The sequence below is a fragment of the Kwoniella pini genome, chromosome 5 (genome assembly GCF_000512605.2).
Source record: "Kwoniella pini CBS 10737 chromosome 5, complete sequence".
Classification (NCBI taxonomy): Eukaryota; Fungi; Basidiomycota; class Tremellomycetes; order Tremellales; family Cryptococcaceae; genus Kwoniella; species Kwoniella pini.
In genome coordinates this window covers 275,351-301,450 of record NC_091720.1, presented here as the reverse complement: position 1 = coordinate 301,450, position 26,100 = coordinate 275,351, and the positions used below count along the sequence as shown (strand labels likewise).

Sequence of the window (26,100 nt, the reverse complement as noted above, 5' to 3'; positions counted from 1 at the left end):
TTGAAATCCTTTACAGGCTCCACAAACGTTGGAGCCTACAATGGACATCGAAGAAGTTAAGACCCGTTCTAGGCTTCAACGTTTGTGCCGTTCCATTCACGAGCTCGAGACAAAGGGGGAAAGTCGAGACTTCAGCGACGGACGATCCGTTCAAAATCAAGCGAAGAGCTACGTGCTATCAATGGATCACTGTATTTTAGAGCTGTTGAAAGTGGGGAACACCGAGACCCATCACTTAGCGATCCTTTCAGAGCTGACCGAACTAGCAGCAACGTCTCAGGGCTTCAGGCGATGACGATCGATTCGAAAGAAAGGACTTAAATACGCATAGAATCCGAGATAAGGTGTAAGGGCAAGGCCGAGGACAAGTAATCGAATGGCGAGCCATTTTGAGGCCTTCTTGAATGACGACGACGACAATGGAAGATAACAAATGATGGTAGTGTAGATCTTGCAATTACTCGTTTACAGCATTTCAGGATTTTGTGAAGGTGGCAAAGCATCCTTCAGAGAACTTCTTCAGTGTTTCGCTTAAAATTCCATGAGATTTTGGCAATTCACTAACGTAGATACGGCTTTCTAGCCGAACGTTCTCAAAGGGGAAGACCTCATGAAGGGAACATACGTCTCTGATGGTCAAGCACTATAAAAGCAATGACTGAAGATAGCACTAGTCACTGCGGTCCATATGATTCACTACGTGCTAAACAGATACTAGCGGTTTATGACATCCCTGTTCTCGGTCTCACATCATTCGTCTCTTCCAGACTCTTGTCAAGGATTTCAACTGTCTCTTCAAAGTAAGCAAGGCCCTCTTCAGCACTAAGACGATCAGGGCTTTCCCAGAAATTGACACTGATCACCAAGTGAAGCGGAATTTTGGATGCGACTTTGCTGTCTGCTTCAGGAAATGCGATGGCGGTGGCCACATCCGCGTCGGTTCGGTATTTCTCGGGGGAGATATGACTATTTCGACTCACGTTTCGAGCGATAGCTTCTGATTGAGCCTTACTAAGGGATGGGGTTCTATAACTGATTTGCAGCTCATCCATAGTCGTTTCTGCCTCTGTCCAGGTCTCTGTCATCTTACAGTGGGCATCGCTATTGGGAAATCTCCCAATGTCTTTCCTTTGAAGGGCTTTCTTTCTTTCTTGGACTATGTCCGGTCTACTGTCCTCGATACGGTCGTAAACTATACTCAGGTGATATCTCCTGACTCAGTGGCAGAGTTTGAATAACTGGAAGATTTGAAGAGGGTATAAATCACTCTTTGGATGGGATCGACGAGGCTGTTACAACACGAGGACCGAATATGCACCTCCTTTCAAGAGGTTCAATGTCTTCCCTTGTCTCTGACTTGGTTGCAGCCCATTTGCAACTCAACGCCTTGACACTAGTCTCAATTTCAGGGCATTCTTGGAGGGTATCGTACACAACAGTGGCACCTAGAGAAGCGGCCTCATCTGCAGTGAACGGCCTGGATACTGGAGAATAAAATTGAGCTTCAAATGTAAACTTGTGCTTCATAATGGTATTGACGATATGCTTGTGTGAATGATCACGTCGAGTGTCTCCATATTCACCGTCACCGTAACCCGTCTCGAGAAAAAGCCAGAGGATCTGTGTAGTCATCGATGGAGACTGGCTTTCCTTCGGTTAGGGTATTGATCGTACAATCGACCAATCCAGCGACTTTCCCTTGGATGAGCCTTTCCTCTCATAAGCTCAAAATGAGTGGGGAACATCCAGACTTACATCGACGAATGATATTTTCAGAATGACGTCCGTATCCACGAGCTATTAAGAATAGGGAAAGTCAAGAACTCGCCAGTGATATAGCCTTTTAGAGTCAAGCGAAGTGACAGGTGACGTCACAGAACTGTAGGCAGTGATACCAATTTTAGACGCTTGGCGTGATATGCAACATAGGACTCGAAAAGAGGGATTGCGGTGCAATACCGGTGATAAAGAAGCAAATGACGACTTATTTCTGTGTCTTCTTGAACAGCGAAAATGACGTTTGGACGCGATAATCGGCGGTATACTGGGACTCGTTATTGGTTGTACGTAGGAATTCAGGAATCTCTGCGAAGGTAGTAACGCATTGACACCAACATCGCCAAATTATATGCAGCTCTTGAGCGAGAGGTTCGAGAGTGGATGAGCAGTAAGATGCATCAGAAGTTGTGCATACCTATTGAGCTTCAATCGAAACATCATATATTGCAGCAGGACCTTTTGAATTATAGTCTACTTTCGTTATACTATGTTTACCTTGAGAATCTAAGAAGGCAACTTTACCAACCAACGAACCTCCCAGGAAAGGTGCTAATTCTGTTGTAGAATTTCGGAAGTTTGCGAAATATTCAGGTATTGTCAATAATCGGATTTTTGAAGGTTGACAATCTGATGTTAAATCATTTGAAGATAATAGATAAGGTGATAAATAAGTAGTAAGTGCTGGTGAGAAGGCTAATCAATCCGACCCCGTAAGCTATCATTCTGGAAACTCCCCCCTAGTTATAGCTCAGATCAAGCTGACTGAAAACACAAAAAGCTTACATTTTATCCTCGCCAATTCACCTACTATACCTACACCGTCCCACAAGCTCAACTTCTCTCCCAAGCTCAATGAAGCACTTTCTATTGCTCTTCCTACTCCTTCCCAGATCGTATCTCCCCCTGTCTCTTTTCCTAGCAGTAAAGGTTCGCATAATCTATGTCTGACAGGCCCCAATTGAATTTCCTTGCCTGGTAGAGAAGGTACATTTATGACTATAACGTCTATAGGCTGAGGTAAAGCTGCCGCTGCCGCTGCCGCATCTGCAGCTGCCTGTGCCGATTTGGCTGCAGCGGCTGCTATAGCCGCTTGTTGCTTTTTCGATTTGTGCGAATGATTAGGGGCTGCAGGAGCATTATCTCCTACCAATCTAAGAGATCAAATCAGTTTCGACGGCTTCTTTATGTAAGATTTCTGCCTAGGATTGGTTACTTACTTCTTGGCTACATCAAACGAATCATCCTCTTTCTCCGCGCCGACTACACCAGTACCTGCTCCGGAGGTCACAACTTTATTTCCACCTTTATATAGCGGTACCTCAAGATCTTCCCCTGTACATTCATTCCAAACGACATTCGATACTTCTTTCACCAACTTCAATTTCTCATCTGTCGATAGTTCTTCCTTCCCTGAAGCAGCTTTGAGTTCTTTATCCAGGAATTCATCTTCAAGTAATAAACCTTCTAAGAAAGCTTGACAGTCCAATTCCCCGACCTGCACTGTTGTCGAGCATTCCCATCGAACTACTGAATCTGTTATGACGAATATCGATGTTTCCGTTGATCCGACATGTACGATAATTCCAGTTGTAGCTCCGAGAGCGTACAGCGATGCTATCGGAGAGGGTAAAAGGGAGAAGACCGGCGTATTCAGAGTCTCGAATGCGAGTTGTGTATAAGAAGCTTGAAGAGATAAGGGAAAGGACGATGTGGGTGGTGGTATGAATAACAAAGGTGATGAATTTGATGATGCAGTCAATCCCAGGAGCGTATAGAGATGTAATCTATAGAAAACAAGAAATAAGCGTGATGAAGAAATTGATAATTGTTTTCGAACATACAAAACAAATTCGCGTCCTTCCCAGTCATCTACTGATTTATTCGATCTAAATGGCCACCGCAATTCGTATTTCTCTCGAAATCCCTCTTCTTTCTCCGCATTCGAGAGCTCTTCACCAATCAGCCAGCCTGACCGCGTCGTACTCTCCACTACAGGCGCAGGAGTAGCTGAGGATTCACCATCCATGGCCACATCACCGTTGGTGTTCTCATCTAGCTTCGATGATGAGCCAGAAGGGACAGCATAGCACGCTCGAAGGGTCTAGATGGTAATCGTAAGCTACGCTAAACCTAATCTCGGAAAAAGAGGACATACCGTTGAAGGTCGATTGATGAATTCTTGTATACCGTGTACAGCGCGTATGTAGTCGGTATCACAATGTATGACTACTGCGTGCGATTCTCGTAGATGCGCCATCACTGATAAGGAACTTTCTGCTTAAGTTGGTGCACAGCGACTACTCGTATCACAGTCAAGGATTGATAGTGATTGAGGAATTCAAATATAAGGTAGATCAACAACATTACGAGACGCGGGTGGTTTTGTTGACGAAGCGAATTTAGGCACACAACAAGGTCCATGAATGTGCGCTTACAGAGTAGGCACCTCAAAAGCGTTCGACATGTCTCACTTACTTTAGGCATGTCGGGATTGTATCTTATCGATCATCCCGAATCATCAAGCATGTCGCCATAATCTTGATCCATAGTTCCGAAGCAGACTTCGACTAGAAAGAAGGGCTCACATAAATATGAAAACAGACGGAGCATATTGTGTTGGATATGTATATACTGTACAAAAACAATCAAAGAGACATCATGAGTACTCATGAAGAACGATATCTCACTGAACCTCCTCCTCTAGGCAACGAAATCCGCTTCGAAATTTATTATGGAGTATCTTCTCCATGGGCTTTACTAGGAGCTCCCGAAGCGGAAAGGATAGCAACGAAGTACGGTTTGAAAATCCATCTCAAGCCTATAGTGGTGGTAGAAGAGAATGGTGGTATACGTGTGAGCTAAAGTGCACTCCAAGATCACCTAATTATAAATGCGTTTAATTTGACTTTCGGTTTGATTGAATAGCTAAAAACTCGTCATCCTGCAAGACAAGCATATCACGCTTTAGACTTGTATAGAACATCAAAATATTTAAATATACCTTTAAAATCATTTCCAAAATATTATCCACAACCTGCAGGAACAATTGAAATTGCAGGACAATCTATAATTCGTATTCAACTTAAATTTGGTATTGGTTCAATTGAAGCTTTAAAATTTAGTTATGAAATCCAAAAATGTATTTGGATTACAGAACAAGCAGATCATTCAAAATTAGAAACTTTAAAACAAATTGGAAAACAAATTGGTTTTGATGAAGATACTATAAGTAATTGTATAATTGATGAAAGGGATGATGAAGATGATCAGGGTGTGAAAGAATGGAGAAAAAATCATGAAGAAGCTGTTGAATTAGGTAAGACCATGAAAATCATCGCAATGTCCTTGTGAGAAGTAGCTCATTTGACTTCTTTTGCGATTTCAGGTATATTTGGAACGCCAAATTATGTTATTAATGGAGAGATATTCTGGGGGCAAGATAGATTGAACTTCGTAGAGATGAAAATAAAAGAATTGATAGAAGCAGGTGCAAAGCCAGTCGAATATCGATAAGATCAGGGTATGACTTTCATGCAGGGTATGTAATGATCGCAGCAAAAATTGGCTTCCTCATATCGCCTCATCTCCGGCATACCTCACATCAGCTTCATTCTCTAACCATTCCATCCATTTCTTCAGGTATTTACTACCCTTTCCTACAGTTGACGAGTCGCCAACAACGCACTGTACAGGACATGCACATATTAGCAGTTCCCAACCCGTATCAAAAGCTGGAAAATGTAGACCACATACCAATTGCCTCTTTGCCCTGGTCATTGCCACATTCAGTCTCCTATATTCACCTAAGAACCCCACTTCTCCTGTAGGGTTCGATCTGACTAGAGAAAGTATGATCGCCTATCACATTGCATCAGCCTATGTATCCTTGGCCCATCGCTTTTGCTGACATTCTTAGGCTACTCACCTCCCTCTCTTGACCTTGTAATCCATCAACACTTCCTATAGTCATTTCGGGAAATTCCTCGTGCAACATACTTGAAATCAGTGATACCTGAGCTTGATACGGCGTGACAATACCGATATCAACGGGATTGATTCCAAGTCCGATCTGGTCCACATGTATAATGTCAGCTCCACTAACTTGGAAATCGTTTAATCGTTTGTAAATGGCTGTCTTACTAATTTTCTTGCCCATTTCGAAACTACGACAGCTTCATTCTCATTACTTTTCGAACCTTCACCCAAACTCCCCTTTTCTTTCTTCGTCACACCCATTTCATCATTTCCTTCTGTCCGTTCATAGAATTCGCAACCTGCCGTATCAAAGAATACGGCGACTGGTTCTAAAACATCTTTACCTTCTTCCGTAGTTCCTACTTCTGAGTCTTTAATCACAGGAAGATCCAGCAGAGTCCGTCTTGCAACGCTCGAGTGGGATATCAAAGCGGACGAGTAAAGTGTATCTGATGGAAAAGAAGCAATGATTTCGTTCATCCTATATTGAATCTGAAGTACCCTTTTTATACCTTCTCCGTAAAGTGATTCTAAGCGTTCGAATAGAGTGGTCTCGAGAGTTTTGGGTGGTTTGAGTGTCGTGTGGGATTTAACATCGATTCCGTTCAGCTCCTCGGCTAGTCCTTCAACAGGCTTCAAGGATTTATCCTCTTTACTCATGATCGTTGGGGGTAACTATCAACGTGTCAGCTGGATAGCCTGAAGGTTGGTTATATACGTACCTGTTGTGGATCACCTGCTAGTATCAATTTCTTAGCTTTAAGTATTGGCACCCAGCAAACAGCTTCTATAGCTTGAGTCGCTTCGTCCACTATCGCCACATCGAAAATGATATTGTTGAGTTGACGGGATCCAGCACTGTGACATGTAGCTAAAACGACCTGAGCTCGAGATACTACTGAAGTAACTACTTTGCCTTCTCTCTGGCGATATCTACAAGGAGTCTGGTCAGTATGAATCCCTCTATGTATTTGCGGAACGAGGTTGACCTACTCTTTACGCAATTCTCTAATTTCTTCCCATTTTTTACCTCTTTCTTTCCCCTTAACAGCCCCTTTCTCTCCCCTTTTTTTACCTAAATCACTCAAATGACCTTGCAATTCACTTCCAACATCTTTCAACAATTCACCTTCATCTCCATTCGCAGCTCTATAATCTAAAGTTTCTCCAATCAAATCTTTATGTACTCTAGTGGGATGACCTAATCTAAGAATTGATCCTGGTGGTAAGAGATCAGAATAAGTAGGAAGTTGTGATAAAGCATGTAGTCGAAGTAATAGGTTATCCAATGCTAAATTCGATGGAGTTGTAATCAATATTCTGGGAGGTTGAGTGGTATTTGGATTTGCAGGTCGAGAGAGAAATTGAAAGATTAACTCAATCAATGTATGTGTTTTACCTGTCTAGAGTTAACAAAATTTACATATCAACTGTCAAGTCGTATTTGCAGGGATCGAATGAGATTGAGAACACTTACTCCAGGTGGACCATGTATACAAGCTACATCATTAGCTTTGAGACAAAACTTGATCGCTGCTTTTTGCGAATCATTCAAATTCTCATCGAACCATGTAACATCGCTTTCTTTCTGGATATTCTCCTCATGCTGTTTTATTGGCGGAGTGATTTCGTCCGACCAAGAAGGTAATTGTATACCCAAAAGAGAATTGATTAAAGGAAAATTCGGTATATTCGGTGTTGACGATCCTTCTTCAGGTAATATAATTCGTTTCAAATGAAGTAAAGTTTTATCCATTCTATCAAACGTTACTGTATTGGCTAATTTGAGTCTGTCCAGTTCCAAATCTCAGTATATTTGTCCTGATTCTTTAAAATAACATATCTTCACATTTAAAGGTAGTTTACTCACAATCGTAACCTTTCAGGCAAGTCAATTTCCTTCTTCTCATCGACCGCAACAACAACTTTTTCTTGAGAAATTTTATATATAATTCCTTCTACTGCATTCTCATCTTCTCCATCCTTTTTCTTTCCTTTAGTCTTATTCGTCGCCGACGAAGATATATGAGTTTCTATTCGTACAGGATCTCCACTTCGAAATGTATGAGGAGGTAATAAAGGGGAAGTGTGATATGCTGAGGGTCGATTTAATTCGATCAAACTAGATGATCAAATGTCATCGTTCAGCTTCTTAAACCCTTGATCAGATACAACTATTTGCCTTCTACAGCTTACCTTTTCCCACCTAATCCAACACTTATATTACTACATCCTAAACCACCTAATGCTAAACCCCTTTGTTCCAATAATTTAGGTGAACATTTCGAATTCAATAATCTAGTTTGTTCTTCTTCTGCTTTACGTTCTAATTCGAGTAAATACTGATGTCTATTGATAAATGCTTCAAGAACTGATCTAGATGGTGTTGCAGGGTGCAGTATGCCCGAGACCATTTCCAAATATGTCTATGTGTATGCATTAAATCAAATCAGAGGTCGTCAACAAGCGAAAATAAGGCAATGACGATAGATGTACTCGCGATAATATCTCGGATCCGGTTCCGACGGCTTCATCAACATCTTGGATCATTGAGACTCACCAGCTCGTGCGATCGGTGTCTTTGAACCGCTTGCAGCGCCGCCATAAGGTCACATGTATCAGGCGGTTGAATTCTCATGGCACTCGACGGTATCTGCATTTGACAAGAATGATGCATACAAGAGGGCTTATACAACATTTCAGAACAAAGTATACCGCCATTCTTCAGCCCTTCCCTACACTCCGCTAGGCGGCGCATGAGTCCGTGAAAAGGTCCGCACAGCATCTACATATTTGACTTAGCGTCTTTCTTCTCCAATCTCGGAAGGAACGCAGACTCACAATCCGCATCAGTCAAACTAGCATCCTCGGCACCAATTTTCATATACAATGATTGTTGTTCAGTCTTCTTGGCAACCAAAAACCGAGATGTGGTTGATTTCGCTAGTATTTCAGTTACAAATGGTGGACTACAAGTATCATCAGTATTTATAGCGAATGAGAATATGTTGTCGCAGTAAAGCTCACCTTTCCAAGGTTGATTTCAGTTGAATTAACGATTGATCCGATATCGTGTCAAATTCCCCTTCAGATATTCGATCTTGACCTATCAATGCTATACAAGTATTCTGATGAATTGGTCGATCTTCGACCGAGATAATCTTGGACAGTTTCGAGAATAGCTTGATTGTGGCTTTAGCAGAAGGTAGATTATACGGTGGTGGAGCATGTAAAGGGAATGCAATAGCAACAAGGATATTGTTGCGCTATAGTAATTCAAATCCAATGTAAAAAGTCAATACCACCTGACGGACCGGAAATTCACTTACAATGATCCAGCAACTTCTTCGTTTTTCATAATCATCCTTACCACCGATCTTAATCCATAAGTTTCGGCCTTCCCATTCTATGTCCTCATCAGGCTCAACAGCATCTTCTAATTCTGCTACGGCTATTAAACTTTGTTCAACATGATGAGGTACAGGTGACGTATCTACAGCCAGATTTTCTGATTCAGAAGGTGCTTGTTCGTTCTTGATTATTATCAGCGAGTCCTTCTGAACATTATCCTCACTTCTTATCGGAGTCGTCGTTGATTTTCCTAAACCAAAGACAGTACCGACATTACCTACGGCATCACTTAATCCTCCCAATCCAAATCCCCATTTTGATTTCGCCTCCTCTTCCGATCTCTTGGGAGTCTCATCTTTTGGCACGACGGGTGGCGTAGAAGAACGAGATGGGGTCGATACTCGCCGGAGTTCGGGAACCCAACCACCTAAAGTTGTCCAACTACCTGTTCTTGAAGTTTGTGTTCTCCTCCCTATTCCAAGGTTCAGTCCGAATCCCAAAGTCTGTCTATCTTCTTTTGCTGGTACAGATGGTAATGCGGGAGGTGGTATGGTGGCTTTGACTAGGTTATGCATATACCTAACTAAAGCTGGATCTGCTTCGTCATCTTGATACAACGGTCCGTCCGGTCCTACAATCAACAAAGACCCTTTTACAGGTGATCGATAGTTTTCGAAGGTATCTTCAGGGATTGAAGATCTAGGATAACCACCTACCCAATCTGACAATGAAGGCGACGTGAGGTATGTTGATTCGAATTGGAATGCAAAGCGGGTAAAGTATCTGTCAAGCGTATCTGAAAGAGCAGCTGAGGGTATCTGATGGGAGCGGAGGGGTCCATTCAGTAGCTGATGGATCAATAAGTATGAATTAGCGGAGGAATACGTTGCTTTTATGTGCAAAGTATTCGCAATTGCTTACTCTAAAATCCTCATACCCTCTCGCCAGCCCATCGATGAGGTTATGGTCCGAGATCCCCTGTGAATGGGTAATCGGATCACTTTTCTCATTGTCCAAATGGGACAGGTTGATACACTGCGCGTTATTTTAGCTGAGTGTCGACCTATGAGCTGGATGATGTCGACTTACGACATAAATGTAAAAATCTGATTCTGGTGTATATATTAACATTCTACTTCTATTCCCATGTATCGAAGTGTACTTGTCTGTACTATCAACAAGCATGCTATGCCGTCACACAATCAGCGGTTATTTCCTCTGGATCTCATAGACACCTAAAGGGCTATATACTTACTTCGCGAAGCCCATTAATCCTTTCGCTAATCCAACTTGCCTCAGCATCTTATCTCTACTAACACCTCCTGCTTCTCTTGAGGTGTAAAAGAGGATCTGAGCGGCTTCTTTGATATCATCATCTTCATCTTTGTTGTCCGTTCTCGGTATGTCCGGTTTTATTGTTGGATTGAAAATTACGAAGTGGGATAAGCTCGCTGGAATTATCTTGCTCGGACCTGGGGACGCGGTATGTGGAGGCATCAGCGGAAAAGATATCTTCGCTCCTCCTGAGGCTAGTCGTATGCTATGCGAAGCACTCGTGAGCCATTCAAGTAGTATCTATAGCAAAAATTCAAACAGACTCCGCCTGCTTCGCGTTGCTGTTGTGACATCTAATCTTACCCTCCACTCTGATATGGACGAGCCTCCACTTCTCGTCCCCGGCCAGGCTATTTACGGCACAAGCCTCCACACCGAGGTCCACTTGTCAACAACGTATAAAAGGGTGCATAGCACTGGTACGATGCTACCGGGATGAGTAAGATCAATCACGAAGACTGTTGAACAAGGGTCTCAGATCATCAATATGTCAAGCCAAAAAACATTCGTACTCATCACGGGAGCCAATACGGGTATAGGATATCAGACAGTCCGTCATCTCCTCTCATCTGACACATCATACCATGTCTTTTTGGGGGCCAGATCTGAGGAGAAAGCCAAGATGGCCTCCGAAAGATTGATGAAAGAGTACCCAGATACAGGTTCATCTATCTCACCTATAGTAGTTGATTTGGAATTGGATCAGTCTATTTCGCAAGCTTTCAAAACGGTCAATCGGTTGACAGACAGGATTGATGTGCTAATTAATAATGCTGGTGAGTATTTTCGATCTCGAATTAATACACAGTGGGGCTGATGTGAGTGTTTAGGTATTGAGCTCGATACGAATGGACCTGATCAAGGCTTGAATCCTCGACAAATATTCGATAAGACATATACTACAAACGTAACGGGACCTCATATATTGACGACCACTTTCATACCTTTGCTTTTGAAATCAGAAAATCCAAGATTATTATTTTTAACAAGTGGAACAGCCTCATTTGAATTATCTACAAATTCAGAATTTATACTTAACAAATCACCTATTAAAGGATGGCCTAAGCCTAAACAAAGGGAATTATTTTCCTATAAATCTTCAAAAGTAGCTTTAAATATGATTATGAGAGATTGGTATAGAGTCCTCAAAGAAGATGGGGTAAAAGTTTGGACAGTTAATCCTGGTCTTGTTGTAACCAGCTTAGGAGGTGATCCTGAGATCTTAAAGAAATTAGGTGCAGGTGATCCAGCTGGAAGTGGAGAATTCGTTGTTTCTGTTGTAGAAGGTAAGAGAGATAAGGATGTGGGGAAGACTGTTCAAAGGGATTGGTTGTATGGTAAAATCTTACCATTTTAGATATCTTGCATGAAGATCTAAATCTAGCTCTGCAACGTCCCCACGCACATAATGATTTCTTCCGGGGGTGCGGTGTGAACAAAGGTTATTCACCACTATTCCCGTCACAGCGACTACAAGAGCCTTAGAGGCAGAGCCCGCCATATCGCATGTAATCTGAAGGTAGAGGAGTTATTCGTTTCCACAATTGTCCGATCTTTTCCACAGGTGCATGTTTCAGAACGACCAAGATGCTTGATGCTCAGGCTTTCAGCCTAGTATATGCTTGCGGCAGTGGACAGGCTTGTTCCGTATCATGCGGACTGTCGCTCGAGTAACTGAAAATTCTCCAAGTCCTCCCTATTCAATCCAGAATTGATAGCGGCGTTAAACCCTTTCCCACGTGAAGCCACAGTGTCCCCTATAGGACGCCTTCGAAACTAACCTCGTAGGCGGGGCATCATAAATGAGCATGCTCCTACAACGTGAGATGATGATGGAAATCAGAAGGCATTGATATCGAGTATCAAATATACCCACCGAATTCAGTAAATATATCAAAATAATTGAATTTGGTCTGGAATCAAGGGACGTAGTATCGGTATTTACCGCTGTATAACGTGTTCCTTGCATGTCAGCGGCTTAGATTGTTGTTCCTACTAGTTATGAGCGAAAAGCTTAAAAAAACAATGTTGACACATTCTTTATAAGGGGGTATAATCCTTTGCTCATATGGTTGGAGAGCAAACCCGAGGTGATTGTTTGGATAGTAAGCCGAAAATGGTAATTCCCTTAAAAGCCTTCGAAAGTAAGTTACGTTTAACATTCCTGTTGTGGCTTGAACTTTGGTACTAACCCTGAAATCATTTTTAGCTTTACGGTACCTGATCAACGCATCTAACCTGAATATTTCATTTTTAAAATTGAGCACTTCCTATTCAAGGCGTTCAAAAAGATTATAGTTTAAATCAAAGCCATATCGGTATTTAAAAAGGACTATTTCGTAAATCTGACGTCTTGAAGCTGGAACCAGATCCCTCTACTCGAAGCAAAGAACAGTCGAATGTAAAAATTGTACATTCCTATGATAGATATAATGAAGATATCTGGAAAAGAAGTCTTTTCGATTGTATGATTCAGAATTTTCCTTCGAACATTTATCGTAATTCAACTGATCGAGTACAACACCAACTGATAAATAAGAAACATTCAGATATATTATCTCTCTTCTGTAGAACCATTTTCATCAAAACAACGTAATACGAAGACCGCTCAAAAGAGCTCACCTTGCGTTAGAAGATAGAAGACAAAGGCAGAGCTAAAATCCATAATTGCGGGAAAAGCGACATCTTATCATCAAATAATTGCAAAGCTCAGTCATCAGTAAATCAAAATGCGATTTCCTCAATTATTCGCTATATTCATAACGACTTTCTTATTATTCATCTCAATAACAAATGCTTTCCCATTCTTACCGGCAGAAAACATTGATTACGATTTAGATGAGAGGTTGAATGGTGTTGATTTTATGAATAGAAGAGAAGGAGAAAAATTGAGTCGAAGAGAAATATTGAATAATATGTCAAATGCTCAAAGGATGAAAAGGAATTTACCTCTAAGGAAACCAGGTCACATGTTTGATGCTAGATGTAAGTGATCTTCTCCAGTACTCCTTTTCAATCTGACTGATCAATTCTGAATTGGAATATAGTGGGTCCTCGTGCGCCAGCAGCTTCTGAAGTTCCGAAAAAGAGAGATTCGTTATGATTGATTGACAGACTCGTAAGTATCCTATCTTTCAGTTCTATATCTCCAATCGTATATGACGAGATAAGAAAATGCTGATTATGAACCTTTTTTTAGTTTCATATAGGATTCTCCTTCATTCTCACTATAGATGATTAGACTTAGACTTTCTTCGTGACGGCGTTCACCACATTTGTACCATATCATACTCCATTTAAAATATATCTCCTTAAACGATTTAATCCATGATCCACTTTCCGATAGGTTAGACAACTTTCATATAGTGTTTTGATCTTACTATGAATAACATAGAACGATAGCACAAGAGGTATTCTCCTTGGAAAAGCAGTATCGAAGATTTGAACGACGGAGTCCCAGTCAGCTCATCGCATCTGACTTTTCTCGTTTCTACTTTTCGTTCTCTTGCCCTACCTTTGTCCACATGTCAGGAATCCATAAGTCAATCGACGTTGTAGGTGGTGCTATCGAAAGTCGAATCCGGTGGGTTCGGCCTGTTCTGATTAGATCGAAAATAATTACGCTTGTAATACGGCCAGCATAATGAGTCTGCTCTATATTTCCAGCAAATGCATCTTCAAGAGGATTCGCTGTACAGCGCTCTTCAAATAAGGTAGTTGGGCTTGATTCTTGCTGATATATAGACAGAAAGTGATTTTGATGTGCGGATGACTCAGAGCGCGTTGCTTAATCAAGACTCTTGTTCCCCATACATTTTGCCGTGGGGAATAAGGCTGATAAGACATGCTCAGTGATTTCGGCCTTCGTATATTAGAGACGAACAGTTGGAAGAGGTTTTACCATGACGAAAAGCGAAATCAACACCATCAAAGGATTGGCCCGTCTAACATGACCTAAACATTGGTACAAGGGCAAGAAGTGAGATTCGCGTTAATATCTCTAATTAATCTACAGGAACGATAATAATGTAAACAGCGAAAAAATTTCTTATATGGTCATTTTCATTTCTAGACGATGTCTAAAATGGACAAAATTTTGTAGCTATCTTATATGGACAAAATGTTTGCAAATATCATGACGTGGAACTTATGTCAGGCACGACCTTATCAAATTCATGACGTGTATATAAAATTTTACCTTCGGCGAACACCGCTTGAAAATATCCCCAACAAACACGTACAATTATATCGACGTGTCATCATCATTCTCTTATTGTATTTATCTCTCTTAAATCTCTATCTTCTCTAAAAATGCTTCAATCACCTTGTAAATAGTATTCCCTTGTTCTCCTCGTCATTTCCAGTCGATTGGTACCGATTTCATGCCTCTACGACCATTTTCAAGCAATTTTCATCCCTCTCGAGATTTTTCCTTCCACCAAACGCGTACCAATATCTTAGAAATCAAACATCCACCTCAAATCTCAAGCTACAGTACTGAGGCTAGCATCATTGGATAGGTACGGATGAGACCTACTCGTGAGTATGCATTTCATTGCTCTAGCTTCTCTGGATGCATACTTATGAACGTTTGATGTAAAGTAATCAACCCTCGGAGATCCCTGCCAAGATGCTTCTTTCCCACAATCGTCCATAACATCCTCAAATCCTCTCCGAATGGCTTCAAACCACCACCATTCGATAGGTATGACTCCCAGCTATCCGTGAGTATTTAATTCGTATTTTTACGACCATTTTTACCCAAGATATCGTTGCTCACGATCACTAGTCGCTTTTTCAGTCTCGAGAGTATCAATCCTCATATTCTAACCGATCCAACATCCACCATGTCTCAATCAAACCTCTCTCTAAGTGAGGTCTACGACATGTACGGTATCACCGATGCTAGTGAGTGTTCTCAACGCTGCTTTTACTGCTCTGGAGATTGAGATCATAAAGCTGACGAGATCATTCAATATAGCCAATCCCAACGAATTTGGTACAATCGATGATGAATATGATAGTTCTGATGGCGAAGAAGCTCCTCCTACACCTCTCAGAGCATTATCACCTGCTACACCACCTGCTACACCATCTCCAATGACTCAACCACATATTGGTGGCGACATATATCTTGGTCGAACATTTTTCAATCTAGAGGAGGCTAAAGACATTGTCTTGGCTGATTCAGCTAGACAAAAGGCCTCAGTATACCTTCTCAAGGCCAAGCACGACCGTAGGATCTACATCTGCAAGTCTCAACACCTGAAATCCAGCGAAATTTGCTCATATAAGGTCAATATCACTTATCACGCTCAATCTAACCTATACCGGGTATGGAGGTGTAACAGAGTTCATTCATGTCTACCTGGTGATGAATCTAGAGCATCTTTCTCAGACTGGAAACATGTGAATAATTTGGTGAGTTACTTTGTTATATTATGAGCTTAGTGAAGCTGACGAGATCATTCAGATCAACCAATACTGCGTAATAAATGATAAAACTACTGCCAAAGACCTTCATGAAGCCGTATATAAGCACAGTGGACTCGATATACACAGAACTACTACCGAGCTCTCGACGGGCTAGGTCAGGCGACAATCAAGCTCACCATCTAGCCTTTCAACAATTGCCAGCCTATCTTGACAGACTGCAAGCCAGCGATCCTCAAGCCCATGTAAGGTATGATATCCAACGAAATATGGCCTTTGTAGCCCCTTCTGCTACTATCAGAGCTTTCAAACACCTCCGACCATTGTTCTCCGTGGATGGAGCCTTCTCAAAAGCACCTCATGACTATGTACTTCTCTTAGCTTGTGCGTACGATGCTCAAGATCATATTGTCATCTTAGCTTGGGGATATTGTCTGCGAGAATCAGCCGTGAGCTGGACATACTTCCTGAAGAACTTTAAAGAAGCTTTCTTAGAGGTGTATATTGCTGGAGCTACAATGATGTCTGACCGTGAAAGGTGAGTTTATTTCCAATATTGCTATTAAAATATATGATGCTGACTAAATTCCTTCCCCCTCTCCTCCCCAGGGTCTTATCAATGCCGCTCATGCAGTACTACCCAACGTTCACCATGGTTATTGTGCTCAACACATCAAAGCCAATGTTAAACAACGCTATGGTACTCTTATCAGCGAACGGTTTACCTCCCTAGTATATGCTGAGACTCAAGAGCAATTCAATACACTCTTAAAAGCTCTATATACTGATCATAACCAAGCTGGTGAGTATATAAACAATATTCAACACCATCTATGGGCCAATTACGCTTTCCCGGTGCTCGATTTGGTAAAACGACCTCCAATGCTGCCGAACAGTCCAACAGGTGGATGATTCAAGCTCGACATTACAATATTGTTCGTCTCTTTGACAGTCTATGGTGTAAGATGTCAGACAGCTTCTCCTTCGGCACCTTGAAGCTACAGGAGATCTCAATACTAGTAAAATGATGGATAAATTCAAGATTAAATACATGGAACAGAGGCTCAATGTCCTCATTACACCATAGTCCTTAACACTACCGGCAACGAGCTAGATATCATTGAAGCTCGAGCTATAAGGCAGAACGGCGACTTCCTGACTGGTCAACAACGAATTCTTTCAATAAATCATAACTCCAACGTTGTTATATGTAGCTGTAACTTCCCTCAGCAATGGCTAATGCCCTGCAGACATGCTATGGCTACCATGAGAGCCCTTCAAAAGGCTGGCTATAACAATATCAAGCCTACAAAGTGAGTATCAATTGAATTAACAGCGAAATTGGGCTGTGAGATGATAGTTTTATCCATAAATCTCTGACTAGAGAGGGTTGGAAGCTCACCTATCCTCAATCTCTACCTATTGTCACCACCGACAACCTTGAACCCAATCCATTGATCGTCCTCCACCAATTCGAGGCTGCTTATGGCAGAAAAAAGACAAAGAGAATGGTAAAGGTCAAGCTCCCTCTCAAGCCTCTCAACAGCTTAAAGGTCATTGTTAGAAGGTGAATTTGATTCTGAAAGTGAGCTAGAGACTAAGAAAAGAGAATATACAGGTGTAAGCAGTGTAAAGAGGATGGACATGTGAAGGAAGCAAAAAATGTAAGCAATTGAGACCTATATATACGATAATGACCTTGAACTAGACTTCTTTTAAGCTGTATTTACCGTTTATTTCATGTATATATATATTCTGTATTTCATGTCTTTTTCAGATTTATCCTGTATTTTTCAACCTGTATTTTCCATGTATTTTCAATTTTGTCCATATAAGATAGCTACAAAATTTTGTCCATTTTAGACATCGTTTAGAAATGAAAGTGACCATCTAAGAAATTTTTTCTGTAAACAGCGGATCATGATTTCGGCTTTTTCAGGGCTTAAACTGCCAATTCGGGTTCCATATTTTTAGCTTGGCACGGAATGAAATAGATTTCATGCCACTTCCGAGTTTTTCTTTTCTTCTCAATTTCAGCTATATACAATTACTATGTGCCTCAATCATAGGTATGGATGATACTGTCCTTTGAGATACTGATGGGTTGTGCTCACTTGTTTCTTCACTTATGAGATGTGTCCCATCGGGTGCGTTAGAGATTTTGTAAGATTAATAAGCCTAAGACGCGTCAGAAAGGTTTATGTATTTACGCTAATATATAATCTGCGATCTGCTCAATCGCCTCATAATATCTTGACGCCATCAACTCATCAGACATGAAGAGCGATAACACCATTTGATTTGCCTGAGCTTTGCTTACGCATACTTATGATGTATTGAGTCATGGTAAGATTGGATCGAGACATAAACAAAAAGGTGACACGCCCATCTGTTTTTGAGGTTTCCCATCTTAATTCTTAGGATACGAGATAGGACCTGTCTTGTAACTGGACATACATTTGGGAGATCCATTGGGACTCTGTTGACTAGCGACATACCTGGTAATCACTAGGAACGAAATGGTAGTTTGTTTGAGTAGATCACGAAGTTTAATTAATTCAAGGTACAATTATAAGAAATAAGAAAATAGATAAAACCCATTGAACGTGATAACGATTTACGGCATGTTCTTGGGGGAATTCTATTCCTGGAATTATCAATGACATAATCACGTATTTGTTGATTTCATTTTCGGTCAAAACATGAAGTGGATCGCCCGTATCATATCTTGAGAAGTCAACAAACATGAAATCGGATCATCGGAAGATCTTTTCTGGATTACCACTCACATTCCAAAAAAATAAACATATAAACCGAAACAAATGAATGATAAATATGTCTCATCTTTTTCTTTTCCCCCCAAACAAACTTATTCATTGACTCATATAGCAAATTTAAATTCATTCATTCTTTTACAATTTAAAACCTATTTAAAAAAACACATACAAGAATCAAATCAATTATAAAAATGATGTCTAAAATCTTTGTTTTCTTAATGGTTTTCACATTATGTCTTTCTTTAATTCAAGCTAAACCAATTATTACACCTACAAGAACAAATTCAAAAGTAACAAGAAATGATAGACTTACAAATTCTCAAAGAATTGCAAGAGGTTTACCACCTAGAGCACCAGTAAGATTATATGATCCTACTGCTCCTCATCGTGAGTTTTCATCATTCTTGAAATTTTCAATTTCATCTGATAAATTTTCTCAATTGGGAGAAAAGCCGCTAAAAGAGCTCCTTCTCCTAATTAGATTTCTTACCTCGAGCATCGTAAGTAATATAATTTCTCTTTTATATACATATACCTTTTAGTTTTCATTCTTTCATCTTAAATCAACGCTTAGCCTTTTAATTTGGTTTACAAGATAGCGACTAATGACTTGCTTATGATAGATAGTGCATTATAAATTATTTGATGTGACTTGTACGCTAATTGTGGTGCCTATTGTTTCTCCCAGGCAAAATTAATTTGGATAATTCCTATTCCGCTTGTAATCTTTCTCAAATTTTGCTTAGAATACGTCTTTGGTTTCGTTTTTGTTTTTGGGTGTTTCGATTGGTTATAGATATTTCAATTGATATCAGATGGACTTTTCATGCAGTTAAATTCACGATTTCTGTGTCAAAATTAGGTGTCTGTAGATTGAAAGCATGACAGCAGTACCTAAGACAAAATGATTTGCTTCTCATGATTCGTCTGCTGTTATCAAAGCACCAAACCTGCTTTTGGGTTCCATCCATTTCTATGATCTGTATTACTCCCTTATATGCAATTTCAATGTATACAAAACCTCAGAAATCAGAAGTTGAACTATAACGAAAGAACCGAGATCTCATTCACTATCTAATGATAGATCACACAGAGAGATGTTGATTTGCCAGTTGGACTCAGGATATGATGTGTCAATCCACCTGTTGAACGCTCGCAAAACAGCAGAACAAAAGGAACATGGTGATATCTGTATTTCCAAATACCAAAGCATATGCGTGTTCAAACTCTTGCATTGCTTCTACAGCTTGATTCGTATTGCTCTTAATCATTGGTTCGGAAATCAATTACTTCTTACCCAAAACTTCCTTGATACCATTGATGACCTTTTCGAGATCCCCTCGTTGTCTATCAACAGCAGTAACACCCATATGACCAATTCTGAAGTATTCAGTAACGATAGCCTTATGAAGACCAGCAGCTACAACGATATCTCGTCTGATCAAAGAGAAAGAAAAATCATCAATCTCAATTTCACTAGAGTGCGAGTGTGTTTTACTCACTCAGCAAGTTTAGGTAAGACGTCAGGAGCTTTAAGACCTTGAGGGAATCGAACAGCGGTCATACCATTTGCAGCGATATCTCTACTCTTAGGTACGAAATCGAGACCAAGAGCAGTTAATTCATCTTTGACGTATTTTGAAGCTGCTTTATGAGCTTCAATTCTCTCTGAAATGGGTTTAGCTGTGATTGATTTTAAAGCGGTGTGTAAAGCGTAAATGAGCTGAACGGGAGCTATTAATCCGGAAAATTCCATAATTCAGTTCATTTCCTCCGATAAATGAAAGGTCAAATCAGGCTGGAGTTACAGATTTACGGTCAACTCACGGGTAGCGAAATACGAAGGTTTTCCAGCTTCGTAATTCTTCATGATTGGAATCCATTTCTTCCATGAAATGTAATATCCTTGTTGAGGGGTCTTTCTATTCTCGGAAGCCTGCGGTAAGAGTTCGCATCAGGTCAGCAAGTATAAACAAAACTTTGATGCGGAAAGTCAAAAATAACAAAATAATGCCCGGAAGGTTGGCAATTATACAGTGTGATGAAAGACTCACCTCTACAGCTCGTTTGGAAGCCAAAACGACACTCAAACCTGGAGGTACTCCCAAACCTTTTTGAGTAGCAGAAATTACGACATCTAATCCCCATTCATCGAATTTGATATCCTCAGATGCGACTGAACATACAGCATCAAGTACGATAAGAGTTTCAGGAGAGTGTTTCTTGACGAGAGAAGCGATATGGGCAGCTGGAGAAAGGACACCGGTCGAAGTGTCAACGTGAGTTATAGTAATGATTTTAGGTTTTGTAGCAAGAGCTTCAATGATTGATTCATCGCTGGAATTGAATGAGATTGGATTAACTTTCCTTTCGCGGTTCAACTTTTTTAATACTTTTATAGACTCACGTAGGTACATTACCAACTTCAGCTTTAACTTGATTTACCTTGGCACCGTAAATTTCGAGACTAAATTATCAAGGTAATTCAGCGATAAACAAGATTTTGAGGAGATCGTATCAACTCACCATTCAGCGAAACTATCACCAAAATAACCAGTATTAAGAACGACAACTTCATCACCTCTTTCTACAAGATTTGCACCAACAGCATCCCAACCTAATGTACCTGAACCAGCAATTAAAATAGGTTGACTTTGACTTTCTTCTTTAGATAAAAGTACTTTTCTAAGTAATTTTATTGATTCACCAAAAATAGGTATAAAAGCAGGTGAAGTATGAGCTGTTCCTGGAGTAGCATTTGCAAGTAATACAGGATCTGAAAATTCTATTGGACCTGGAATACTATGTTCATCAAATTTGATTATGTCAAGTTCAAGTTGTCTATTTATACTTTGTGATGAGAGCTTAACTTACACTAATAATTTGTGATCTGCTTGTTTAAATTCTGACATTTTTATTATTGAGCTATTGAACGATCTGTTTAATGTAGTTTGTATAGATAATCGAGGACTTAAGCTTTGTTTAAGTATTTTAGTAGTTAATTGTCTAGATACCAATTGAGTCATTTAGTGACTTTGGAAAAAAGGAACCCGTTGACTACTGTTGATAGTAAAGATGCTATATATAATTATGGGGAATGGAATATAGATAGATAGTGTAAGGAGTACAGCCGTATGGGTATTTCCAATCTTTCCTCAGTGGTGATGATGACGGTTAATGCGCTTAATGATGGAGATGGAGTTATCCGATGACACTACTAGTACTGTATGACCTCCACTCTTGACGGTGATTAAATTAGTAGCTAATCTCGGTCCGATATCACTACAGGGAGTCAATCATATTATTGGAAATTCCATCTAAATAACAGTACTCGTATTATTCAAATGACTATTAAAATGCATGTATGGTTAATTAAATATGAAATTATAATAATATGATATATATATATATATACAAAGGGACAATTTTCATCTTTATTTCTTTTCTTATATACAATAATACAATAAAACAAAATGTAAAATGTAAAAACAAATTCTTACTCTAAATGGTTTTAGCAAAAGCTATAAATCCACTTAAACCTCTAAAAGTACCTTTTGCAGTTGCACCATAATGTTCTAAAGTATGACCTTTTTCATCTCTCCAAGTACCATCTGAATCAACTAATCCAAATTTTAATGTATTTTGATTAGAAATTAAAGTTTCAGTCATTTCTTTTACAATAATTTTTGAATCAATCATTACATTAATTTCTTGTGAATGAAACCAAGATTGACTATCTTGATTTCCATTTCCAAAAATTGCAACTTGATTATCATATGATGCGAATTTTATATGACAATTTCTTTGTTTTTTAACTGCGTTTAAAGGTCTTACTTGATCTTTACCTGTATACCAATAAACTTTTAAAAAATCTTCTTTTTTATCTTTTCTTAATATTTTATATAATCTATCTACAACTTCTTCATTTGTTCCACCTTGAAAAGGAATTGATTCACCTTTATCATTAAATCCTAAATCTAATAATAAAACAACATTTACACCTCTTCTACAAGCTTGTTTTACAGCTCTAACTATTGGTCGAGCGTTAAGAGTTGGAGTTTGTACAAATACATTCTTTTTCGCATATCGAAAACCTGCTAACCAAGCTGCGTTTTGAGGATTACGTATATCGTGATGACCTGGAAATCCGTGAGGTTTCCTACATGTCATTGCTATTGGGAAGGGTGAATGTGGTGTATGGATGACATGAGGTTTGAAATCGTCCAGTTCATCCGAATCTTCCACTGTTGCCCATGCATCGGATAAAGCACCAGCGTTGAACTTCTTGCTGAGAGCAAACATCCTCTTACTTCCTGTTCCCTCGGGTTGAAGCTCTCCATCTGACCCGACGGTAGTCTCTCTGGGTTTATCTGGTAATGACAATTCGACATGTTTCTTCGTTGTTTCGTACAGATCTCCAACTTCTTCCGAATGAGTACCAGTAGGCAAATCTTCTCCTCTCGAGTTTCTCGTCGCAGGCAGGATCTCTGCACCGAGCGGTGCGATGCTCAGCCCATTGTTATGAGAGTTCGTCGAAGTAGAATCAAGCTTCTCATGTGGAAGATGAACGACCGAGGTGGTGGGTGACGCTACCAAAGGGGCTTCGTCATTAATTTTAGGTAATCCTTTTGTTGGTTCAATCGGCGAGTTAGTCAAAATACGAGTCTGTTTATCTCCGGCCGATAAGAATGTACCTGACCCATCCAAATCTGTTGTAAGCGGAGCAAAACCAACATGTTTTTTCTCCTTGATAGAATTCGGTCGACTCGTTTCTAAGCTTTTTTGGGCTTTCCACATGGGCGTAGCAGGTATGCTGGTCTCGCGATGAGTAGTAGCACTGTCATATTCAGAAGGTTGTGTATGCGAGAACTCCCAACGAGCGTCCATGGGTGGTTCAGTGGGTAAAGGATACGTTTTCGATTTCAATGGGATATCATTGGTCACTGCAGGTGATGAAGGTGCTTCCGACCCATATGCAGTGGAGGTAATTGTCGCTTTCTCTTCATCATTTCTCTCTGATTAGATGCCCATCGTCAGCTCAGATGTCTTCATCCGCTGGACATTTGGCATGTGTCAGTTAGAGGCACGAGCACTCACGGGCAGCTCTGAGGAGACCAACATCCTGACTTGCCCTTCTACTAGGGCCTCTGCTTGGACCCCTCGACGGTGCTCTAGAGGTGCTCCCCAATCCCCATTTTTCCCTGAACTCTCTTAACTCTTTCATAGCGGTATGAGCACGCGCTTCAAGCTCTTCACCAGGTTTCCACTCGTTGAAACTTTGTTTTTGCTCGTCTATCACTCGTCTGACCGCTTCTCTAAGTCTTTCTGTCGCTCCAGGCGCATTTAAATCATGATTTGCCTTCTCTTCATCTATATCTCGGGTTTGACGTCGAAGTAATATTCGTGCCGCTTTCGCAGCTTTAAGGATTTCGATATCATCGAAATAAGGATTATGATCTTGGAATAAATAATGTTGTCGACCTGTTGAATCTAAAGGCGGTTGATATGGCGTTGACATGCATGGGAGCGGTGGTTCAAGTTTGTTCCACCATGAATGAAGAGCTACTTCATAGAATGAGTCCACGACCGGACCTTCAAGGTGTGTCATCATTTCCAAGTTCGGACGATCTACAAGTCGTTATACGTGAGATCAGATTCGTTCCTTCTCAGTCAGAAAGAATGAGAGAGAGGCTGAGCGGCGCACCTTGGATGTTGTTACTATTAATCAAAGCTACTTTCCTATCTACAATCAAGAATTTTGCGTGGAAAGTACCCAACAAGACTCGATGAAAGTTCTGGATAGCTAATTTTGAGTAATCGGTTTAAATTATGAAGCAGGAAATTCACTTACGATTACTTCCATATCTAGACCTTGTACCTCTTCTTTCGTCGGTAAATCCAACGGAGCCCATTCTTTTGGATCAACAGGAGCATGTGCATTCCAAAGTTGTTCCCAAGATCCTCTATCATACATGATTTTGACTATCACTCTTTCTTTTCCAGCTTTAAGCGTTCTAGCTGATAAATCTCGTAAAGCTCCGGAAATGGTGTTTACTGAGTTTGAAGGTCTATAGCGAGTCAAGCAGTGAGCTGGGGATCGTACTAGGTCAGGTCGATGAGGTGGACATTCACTTACTGCCAATAGTTTGTAGCTAGGAATACTTCTTTCTCTGCACGCACAATTACGTCTCGATAATGTTGCATTATATCAGGGATAAGGGAAATGATGGTCAATGGCATTGTCGTGGTGGATCCCAACAGATCAGGAGGGACTAATCCAGATAATGGATCTCGTTCAAGTGTAGGTAATAATGACATATACATCTATTTCGTATCATGTCAATTATCATCTTCCAGCTAACTTTGATAGTGGTATGGTATAACTTACTTTCCAAAACAAATCCCCTACTACGGCACCTTCTCCTTCTTCATCTTCAAATTTCCATCCTGCTTTTTTACGCAATTCTTTCCCTTTTGCTTGCCCTTTATTCAATTCTTCTTCTGTTAATCCATTAATAACAGAATGTTTAACTTTAAAACGTCTAATAAATCTGACTAAGGGGTTACGTTTTGGAAAAGTATTATGAATTGCTTTACCTACTGAATGATTAGGATGTTTATTTATATAAGTTGATATTAACTTTGATGAAGAAGGAATAGAGGAAGAATTGACTTTTTCAGACATGGTATGATTATTAGGTTGTTGATGTTGTGGTTGAGCATAAGCCTTAGGAGGATGAGGTGTGCTAGGTGATCGATTCGAGAGGTTTGTAGATTCTGTCCCTATAACTACTGGAGCTGATGTATTGGAAGAGATAGCATGATCTTGTTGAATCACTTTAGGTGTAGTCGAATTTTGCGTTTGTGTTATTGTGCTTGAAGATACATGATTAGACATGGTAAACTTCTCCTGCTACCACCTTACGGAGCTAACGGCTGTCCAAGCGACTCGTATTCTATTGATTACGACAAAATACCTGAATTTGTCATTAAAATAGTCAAGTATAAGCTGATAATGATTATGTCTATTTTACTAAAATACTAAATAATTCGAAATATGCTATGCAATGCTATGATATGGAAAGAAGAAAAGTAAAAACTATTTTTATTGTATGACGTTGTCTGTTAACAATGTCTGAAAATAGCCAAGACCTATTATTTAGGGGATGATTCACATTCAATGCGGAGGCTGTGCCTTTACAATTCTTACACCTTATAATTTACTTCGAACGTATAAAGCATTTTAACCTTTTTTTGCACCTGTACTTTGGACCAGATCTTATGTTTGTCATCGCTTCCCATGCTGTCTAATGGTGCTTGCCTGGTATACCGGCTGATTCGTGCATACATTAACTCATGTATCGTCAAATTATGATAATATTCATAATGACGATCTTTAAAACCCTTTATTCACCTGAATGCCGGTTACGGTAAAATGGATCATTCAATC

At 40.2% G+C, this 26,100-nt stretch overlaps 10 protein-coding genes across 10 annotated transcripts; 5 read left to right on the top strand and 5 right to left on the bottom strand.

Annotated features, from left to right (window-relative positions):
- Window positions 1-2,194: 2,194 nt before the first annotated feature.
- On the bottom strand, window positions 2,195-4,036 carry I206_103869 (uncharacterized protein; the record flags this gene model as incomplete). Its single annotated transcript, XM_019156290.1, has 5 exons — window positions 2,195-2,472; window positions 2,563-2,930; window positions 2,997-3,563; window positions 3,621-3,880; window positions 3,935-4,036. 5 exons carry the CDS (start codon window positions 4,034-4,036, stop codon window positions 2,195-2,197), a joined length of 1,575 nt encoding a protein of 524 aa, XP_019011248.1.
- Window positions 4,037-4,437: 401 nt separating this feature from the next.
- I206_103868 (uncharacterized protein) lies at window positions 4,438-5,292 on the top strand (the record flags this gene model as incomplete). The annotated part of the gene is made up of 3 exons (XM_019156291.1): window positions 4,438-4,632; window positions 4,705-5,095; window positions 5,165-5,292. 3 exons carry the CDS (start codon window positions 4,438-4,440, stop codon window positions 5,290-5,292), a joined length of 714 nt encoding a protein of 237 aa, XP_019011249.1.
- Window positions 5,293-5,349: 57 nt separating this feature from the next.
- On the bottom strand, window positions 5,350-8,168 carry I206_103867 (uncharacterized protein; the record flags this gene model as incomplete). Its single annotated transcript, XM_019156292.1, has 9 exons — window positions 5,350-5,463; window positions 5,533-5,637; window positions 5,705-5,848; window positions 5,920-6,429; window positions 6,477-6,687; window positions 6,748-7,157; window positions 7,232-7,544; window positions 7,625-7,876; window positions 7,951-8,168. The coding sequence occupies 9 exons, from the start codon at window positions 8,166-8,168 to the stop codon at window positions 5,350-5,352; spliced, it is 2,277 nt and encodes a 758-aa protein (XP_019011250.1).
- Window positions 8,169-8,489: 321 nt separating this feature from the next.
- On the bottom strand, window positions 8,490-10,602 carry I206_103866 (uncharacterized protein; the record flags this gene model as incomplete). Its single annotated transcript, XM_019156293.1, has 7 exons — window positions 8,490-8,539; window positions 8,596-8,723; window positions 8,782-9,020; window positions 9,084-9,953; window positions 10,027-10,140; window positions 10,195-10,291; window positions 10,361-10,602. 7 exons carry the CDS (start codon window positions 10,600-10,602, stop codon window positions 8,490-8,492), a joined length of 1,740 nt encoding a protein of 579 aa, XP_019011251.1.
- A 325-nt stretch (window positions 10,603-10,927) lies between these two features.
- I206_103865 (uncharacterized protein) lies at window positions 10,928-11,797 on the top strand (the record flags this gene model as incomplete). The annotated part of the gene is made up of 2 exons (XM_019156294.2): window positions 10,928-11,216; window positions 11,271-11,797. The coding sequence occupies 2 exons, from the start codon at window positions 10,928-10,930 to the stop codon at window positions 11,795-11,797; spliced, it is 816 nt and encodes a 271-aa protein (XP_019011252.2).
- A 1,372-nt stretch (window positions 11,798-13,169) lies between these two features.
- I206_103864 (uncharacterized protein) lies at window positions 13,170-13,543 on the top strand (the record flags this gene model as incomplete). The annotated part of the gene is made up of 2 exons (XM_019156295.1): window positions 13,170-13,425; window positions 13,488-13,543. The coding sequence occupies 2 exons, from the start codon at window positions 13,170-13,172 to the stop codon at window positions 13,541-13,543; spliced, it is 312 nt and encodes a 103-aa protein (XP_019011253.1).
- A 1,574-nt stretch (window positions 13,544-15,117) lies between these two features.
- On the top strand, window positions 15,118-16,030 carry I206_103863 (uncharacterized protein; the record flags this gene model as incomplete). The annotated part of the gene is made up of 4 exons (XM_070202843.1): window positions 15,118-15,164; window positions 15,242-15,348; window positions 15,422-15,861; window positions 15,914-16,030. The coding sequence occupies 4 exons, from the start codon at window positions 15,118-15,120 to the stop codon at window positions 16,028-16,030; spliced, it is 711 nt and encodes a 236-aa protein (XP_070058944.1).
- Window positions 16,031-18,844: 2,814 nt separating this feature from the next.
- On the top strand, window positions 18,845-19,131 carry I206_103862 (uncharacterized protein; the record flags this gene model as incomplete). The annotated part of the gene is made up of 2 exons (XM_070202842.1): window positions 18,845-19,037; window positions 19,103-19,131. The coding sequence occupies 2 exons, from the start codon at window positions 18,845-18,847 to the stop codon at window positions 19,129-19,131; spliced, it is 222 nt and encodes a 73-aa protein (XP_070058943.1).
- Window positions 19,132-19,936: 805 nt separating this feature from the next.
- I206_103861 (uncharacterized protein) lies at window positions 19,937-21,562 on the bottom strand (the record flags this gene model as incomplete). The annotated part of the gene is made up of 7 exons (XM_019159499.1): window positions 19,937-20,087; window positions 20,153-20,384; window positions 20,478-20,586; window positions 20,705-20,987; window positions 21,058-21,117; window positions 21,177-21,452; window positions 21,525-21,562. 7 exons carry the CDS (start codon window positions 21,560-21,562, stop codon window positions 19,937-19,939), a joined length of 1,149 nt encoding a protein of 382 aa, XP_019007551.1.
- A 589-nt stretch (window positions 21,563-22,151) lies between these two features.
- On the bottom strand, window positions 22,152-25,548 carry I206_103860 (uncharacterized protein; the record flags this gene model as incomplete). Its single annotated transcript, XM_019159498.1, has 6 exons — window positions 22,152-23,665; window positions 23,748-24,278; window positions 24,355-24,445; window positions 24,502-24,718; window positions 24,787-24,974; window positions 25,039-25,548. The coding sequence occupies 6 exons, from the start codon at window positions 25,546-25,548 to the stop codon at window positions 22,152-22,154; spliced, it is 3,051 nt and encodes a 1,016-aa protein (XP_019007550.1).
- Between the last annotated feature and the right edge of the window lie 552 nt (window positions 25,549-26,100).